General features: G+C 44.7%; 1 protein-coding gene across 3 annotated transcripts in view; it reads right to left on the reverse strand.

Annotated features, from left to right (window-relative positions):
- The window catches only part of SLC44A2 (solute carrier family 44 member 2 (CTL2 blood group)), a 125,107-nt gene that overhangs the window by 29,840 nt on the left and 88,930 nt on the right, over positions 1 to 6,337 (reverse strand). For all 3 annotated transcript variants that reach the window (XM_089662634.1, XM_089662636.1, XM_089662635.1), the window contains exons 9-11: positions 6,020 to 6,103; positions 2,378 to 2,490; positions 1,536 to 1,667 (exon numbers count right to left, since the gene is read on the reverse strand). In XM_089662634.1, coding sequence (XP_089518760.1) covers positions 1,536 to 1,667; positions 2,378 to 2,490; positions 6,020 to 6,103 — 329 coding nt within the window. The remainder of the gene's footprint in view (positions 1 to 1,535; positions 1,668 to 2,377; positions 2,491 to 6,019; positions 6,104 to 6,337) is intronic.

A 6,337-nucleotide genomic window follows, 5' to 3' on the forward strand; every position in this document is an offset into this window, starting at 1 on the left:
CAACCAAACCCATACCAGCACAGTGCCAGTCCCGCCTACCATCAACCAAACCCATCCCAGCACAGTGCCAGCCCCTCCCACCATCAACCAAACCTATATCCACACAGTGCCAGCCCCTCCCACCACCAACAGAACCTGTACCCACACACTGCCAGCCCCTTCTAAACATCAATCTAACCCCTTCCCACAGTGCCAGCCTCTCCAAGCATCAATCTATCCTATACCCACACAGTTCCAACCCTTTCTACCGCCCATCTAACCTGTATGTACAAAGTGCCAACCCCTCCTACCACCAACAGAACCTGTACCCACACAATGCCAGCCCCCTCCTACCAATCAATCTAACCCCTTCCCACAATGCCAGCCCCTTCCTACCAATCAATCTAACCCCTTCCCACATTACCAGCCCCTCCTACCACCAAAAAGAACATGTACCTACACAGTGCCAGCCCCTCCTACCATCAATATATCCTGTACCTACACAATGCCAACCCCTTCTACTGCCCATCTAACCTGTTAGCACACAGTGCCAGCCCCCTCCTGCCACCAACAGAACCTGTACCTACACAGTGCCAGCCCCTCCTACCATCAATATATCCTGTACCTACACAGTGCCAGCCCCTCCTACCATCAATATATCCTGTACCTACACAGTGCCAGCCCCTCCTACCATCAATATATCCTGTGAAAGTGGAAAACCCAAATACTCCTGCGCTTAGGGATGGACTCTAAAGTCATAGGGATCACATAACGAATGTCTTGGAATATGCATGCCTTTCTGCCCTCAAGGAACCGGGGAATCCAAAAGTACTAATAGAGAAAACCAAAACCGAGGGTGCACCAGCCTTGTGCATTACCTTTTAAAAATATGTTTACTAAATTTAAAAGAAGGTATTCTACTCACAAAAGTACATGAAAATAAGCACATCATATGAGACCGCTCTGTTCAATTTGCACTGCGTTTCTGAATGGTGATGAGAATAATGGACATCCAAAATGGCTGACGCGTTTGGAAGACTAGCTTCTAGGGCTCTGAGGAAGAGACTAGTCCTCAAAACGTGTCAGATATTTTGGATGTCCACCATTCTCATCACCATTCAGTAACGCAGTGCGAATTGGACAGAGCGGTCTCATATGATGTGCTTATTTTCATGTACTTTTGTGAGTAGAATACCTTCTTTTAAATTTAATAAACATATTTTTAAAAGGTAATGCACAAGGCCGGTGCGCCCTCAGTTTTGTTTTTCTCCATCAATATATCCTGTACCTACACAGTGTCAGCCCCTCCTGTCAACAGAGCCTGTTCCCACACAATGTCAGCCCCACTTTCCATCAACAGAACCGGTACCTACACAATGCCAGCCCCTTTTACCACCAATGTAACACCCCCCCCATTACTTGTACACAAACAGCTACTCCCGTTAAATATTACTCTAACCTGTACATGCACGGTGCCATTCCCCCCTACTAATACTTAACTGGTAGACAGCTCAGTCGCCTCCCACCTATTTCCATTACATGGACTGTAGACTTACTGAATGCCAGCCACGTCTGCCTCAGGTGTAAGTAGACCCGTAAATCAGTCTGAAACCCAATGTCCTTCAAGCTCACATCCGATCCAGCTGTATCCTTCAACCGAGCATACTCCATGTAGCAGTGGAATATTCCTGCAAGGGACAAAAATTAGCAGATCCTCCATAAAATGGTCCCATTACATTTACAAAAGGTTCAACACATCTTCCAGGCACATGGAATCCACAACACAGACGGTTCCCATTCATATCTACAGCCAGTGTTTGCATCACAGTGTTTCAGCATTGTGTATTTAAAAAATGTACTGCTGAAGATTTATCTGTTTTGTATCATATTTTTTATCCCCACAAATGAATGGAAATGTATTCCAAACCATAAAAATGCCATGTTCATGCTCTCTGCCAATTGTAGAGCTGTAGATATGACTCAGGAAGGGTCCTATTGATTTTCTGCAGAGAGACCACTGCCTCTCAATGTAAAGCGAGGGTCTTTCTGCTGTATTTTGGCAGTAAACAGGCTTTTTTACCCAGGTTTTGGCAAGTGCATTCAAACATGCCACACTACCATGTGACAAACTAATTTGGCACACAAAGCACTAATTAAGTAGGCATTTAGTAACTGGCACATTTTTTTATGGTTGTTCAATCTCCTTCATTTTTTTGGATTCACCTAAAATGTGTTTAGCCAATTTTAACTGAAAGTTCGACTATGCTTTAATTAAATGAATGAAAGGAAAAGCACAGAAAAAAAAAAAAAAAAAAGAACAAATCACAGCACTGCAGAATGCAAAAGATACACAAAGTGCCAAAAAAAAAATAAATGGAGAGAGAAGGGGTATGCTCACCATATCCCATGACTGCAATCACTAGGATAATCATCACCCACACCATAATTCCAGCCAGAAACCTTAGTAAGACCACGAATATCAAGCTGATCAACATGGCAATGATTAGACCTCTGCAGAGGAAAGAAATCATTAAAGGAATGTGGTTTTTGACATATTTTATGAGAAAGACAGAAAAAAAAAATAAACACTTAAAAAAAAAAAAAAATAGTTTTTCACTTTTTTCTAAAGTCAATTAAATATTGGTTAATTTTTTTAGCATCAGTATATTCACCACTCTTCCATTTTGCCTCCCTCACGTCTCATCTTTCTTTTTTGTTCCATTTCTCCTCCCCCCCCACCTCTCCCACTTTTGCTCTGATTCCCCTCCTCTACCCTTCTCCATCAGTACTGCCCCCTTCCCTTCCTGCTCCATCCTCCTCCAGTACTACCCCTTCCCTTTCTGCTCCATTCTCCTCCTCCAGTACTACCCCTTCCCTTTCTGCTCCATTCTCCTCCTCCAGTACTACCCCTTCCCTTTCTGCTCCATTCTCCTCCTCCAGTACTACCCCTTCCCTTTCTGCTCCATTCTCCTCCTCCAGTACTACCCCTTCCCTTTCTGCTCCATTCTCCTCCTCCAGTACTACCCCTTCCCTTTCTGCTCCATTCTCCTCCTCCAGTACTACCCCTTCCCTTTCTGCTCCATTCTCCTCCTCCAGTACTACCCCTTCCCTTTCTGCTCCATTCTCCTCCTCCAGTACTACCCCTTCCCTTTCTGCTCCATTCTCCTCCTCCAGTACTACCCCTTCCCTTTCTGCTCCATTCTCCTCCTCCAGTACTACCCCTTCCCTTTCTGCTCCATTCTCCTCCTCCAGTACTACCCCTTCCCTTTCTGCTCCATTCTCCTCCAGTACTACTCCTTCCCTTTCATTTCTCCTCCTCCGTTCCATTTCTCTTCCACTCCTCCTCTGTTCCATTTATCCTCCACTCCTTTCTCTATATTCCCTTTTCTCCTCCTCCCCACTTTCACTGTTTTATCATCCCTCATCTCCATTTGTCCTTACTCCACTCCTCCCCCATTCCCATCGGTTTCAGGTCTTGCCCTCCATTCCACCCATCTTCCCTCTCTGTTCCATTTCTCCTCCACCCCCCTCCCAATCTGTTCCTTTTTCTCCTCCACCCCTTTCTCTCTATCAAGAATGCTATAGAGAGACGATCAGAGAACAGGTATCTGAAAGGAAGCAACATCTGCAGTCCTGGCACTTTAGAACAAAAAAAAAAAAATCATAATGCTCCTTGAATCCTTTGCAGCGGATTCAGCTATTATTATACAGGATTTATATCGCGCCAACAGTTTGCTCAGCACTTTACAATATAACAGTATAAGTATATACAGTTCAATACAAGAGGGATAGGAGGGCTCTGCTCCTTGGAGCTTACAATCTAGGAGGGAGGGCTATTTAAAAAGAGAAGAAATTGTGGACTCCCCCCCCCCCCCCCCCCCTCCTCCCATTTATATTTACCTAGGTGGATGCTGCATCTGTCCGCCCCGCTGGTTTTAAGCATGAAGATTCATCGATCACATGACCGCTGATCACTAAGTTTTCACAGCCGCCCCAAGTAGAGAGCAAGACTGTCAGTGACCGCTTTCTGCTTTTCCCCATCCAGAGCTCACTGGAGCACTGGGCTGTGGAGGGGGCGGAAGCGGCTGGCTCTGGCTCTCACCGGCTTGCTAAGAGGCTAAGTCAGGTACCTCTGCAGACTCTGGGGTGGATCCCGACTTTCAAGTCGGGATCTTTCCCCAGCCTCTAGACCGGCTGAGTGATGTCAGCCGACAGCAGGCTTCAACCTGCTGTTGGCTAAAAATGGGTCACAGGAGTGCAAAACGAACTGCACTCCTGTGATCCACAAGAGATGTCCAGCCAAATGAGCTTTGGCTGTACTCCTTTAAATATTTATTTGTATAAAACATAGGATCTCTGGATAGTTAAATCCCCACGCTCACTCCCTCCTGCACTGCATTCCTCAGCAGCTCTGTTCATCTTTTGAGCACATGAATAATATATTTGGGATTTCTATGCATGGGGGAACATGTGACCTCTTCCCAACCTTCAATGGATGCATACTTGTTTTTTATGTTATGTTCTGCAATACTATACCTCTTCTGCAACACAACAAAGTTATCCATCTGCTCACAGTCTTCTCTAGAACGTGCGCAGAGTTGCACATGAAAAGCTCAGTGAATATTCTTGGCAAACTTTGGGTACTGAAATGAATGAACGCCTGAACATGTGAGGGAGCTGCTTCATTCCCCTGCTGACCAATCAAGTGTAGCAAAGATCTGGCACCTGGAAGATGTGGGTGCTGGCGAGGGACCTCATATTTGGAGCAGAGGAGAGTAGTTGTGGGTTTAGTTCCACTTTAGGCACCACATACAGGTCTTGTCCAACCCCCAGTCTGTGACTGCACAGTGAAAAGGAGTAGCAGAAGACTGATGAGTTTATCTCTGCTCTTTTCTCCATCAGTATATTCTTGTTTGCACATGAGCACTGCAGCACAGACAATTAGCTTCTTGTGCTGCTTCTCCCCTCTCCCTGCCTGAGCTCTGTTGTACAGGAGATTGCAAACAATTCAGATACTTACACTGCTTACAGAAAAAACAAAACACATTTAAAAATGATCTATTAATAAACACAGAGTTCCATTTCTATGCATCTATATATCTGCCTGATTCAGCCTTATAGGAAACCTGAACATTATGCAGATTTTAGGTTGCCATTGCTGAATTTTCCCTTTCTATATGCTACAATTATACAGGGCAGCACAGTGGCTAAATGGTCAGCACTTCCACCTGGCAGTACTATGGTCGTTGGTTCAAATCCCAGCCACGGCACCTCCTGCCTGGAGTTTGCATGTTCTCCCTGTGCCTGCGTGGGTTTCCTCCCACACTCCAAAGACATGCTGGTCGGTGAATTGGCTCCTGTCTAAGAAATTGTCCCTAGTATGTGTATGTATGAATGTGAGTTAGGGACCTTAGATTGTACACCCCTTGAGGGTTAGGGACTGATGTGAATGTACAATATATATGTGTAAAGCGCAGGGGCAGACTGACAACTCATGGGGCCCTCGGGCAATAGGGGATCATGGGGCCCCTGTGTCCTTGCCCAAACTCAAAAAAGCCTATGAAAAAGGTACCAGGGGCATCTCATGGGGCCCCCTACTGACTCCGGGCCCTCAGGCAGAGCCTGAGTTTCCAAATGGTCAGTCCTCCCCTGGTAAAGCGCTGCGTAAATGGACAGAGCTATATAAGTGCCTGTAATGATAATAATACTTGAATTTTCTATACTTTGAGTTATTGACTCAAAACAAGTATGCCAATCTGGTATTCTGACCTCTCTTGCTGCATGATTGTTTAGGGTCAGTGAATTGTAAAGCACTGCAATAGCTCCGTATTCTCTCATTACAGATTTGGTTGGAGCCTCCTACAGCACAAGTTAGCGGGGATTATAAAAAATTAGGATGCATGGTGAAGTTATATGTGGAGTATTAAATGTTCACTACATCCAGGGGTAGGTACAAAGCATGATTAAACATGGTACTCCTAAATCAATGACACTATTTCGTAATCAAGTCTGTATCCCGAGAGGGTAGAAGTGCTCTTACATGATTATCCAGTACCAGGACACAGTGTAATCCTCAAAGATCTTCATAGCCACCTGCCGGGCCTCCAGCACCACATTGGCCTTCCTGTACAGAACACATCACACAATGTAATATAGGTAAAAAAAAAATCAATGTTGTATTCAGACATACTAGGCACACCTGAATGATATTCCTTTTTATACAATCATTGTCAAATGGTTATCTTTAGTAAAAATTAATGTTGGAATGCATTATTGGAGACATGTTGCTGCTTTATACTCATGGCTACTTTTTAACTGTAAAAAAAACAGAAATAGAAAACAATTTTCACATTTACTG

The sequence above is a fragment of the Staurois parvus genome, unplaced genomic scaffold, assembly GCF_062004578.1.
Source record: "Staurois parvus isolate SC_StPar_1 unplaced genomic scaffold, SC_StPar_1.0 ptg001506l, whole genome shotgun sequence".
Classification (NCBI taxonomy): domain Eukaryota; kingdom Metazoa; phylum Chordata; class Amphibia; order Anura; family Ranidae; genus Staurois; species Staurois parvus.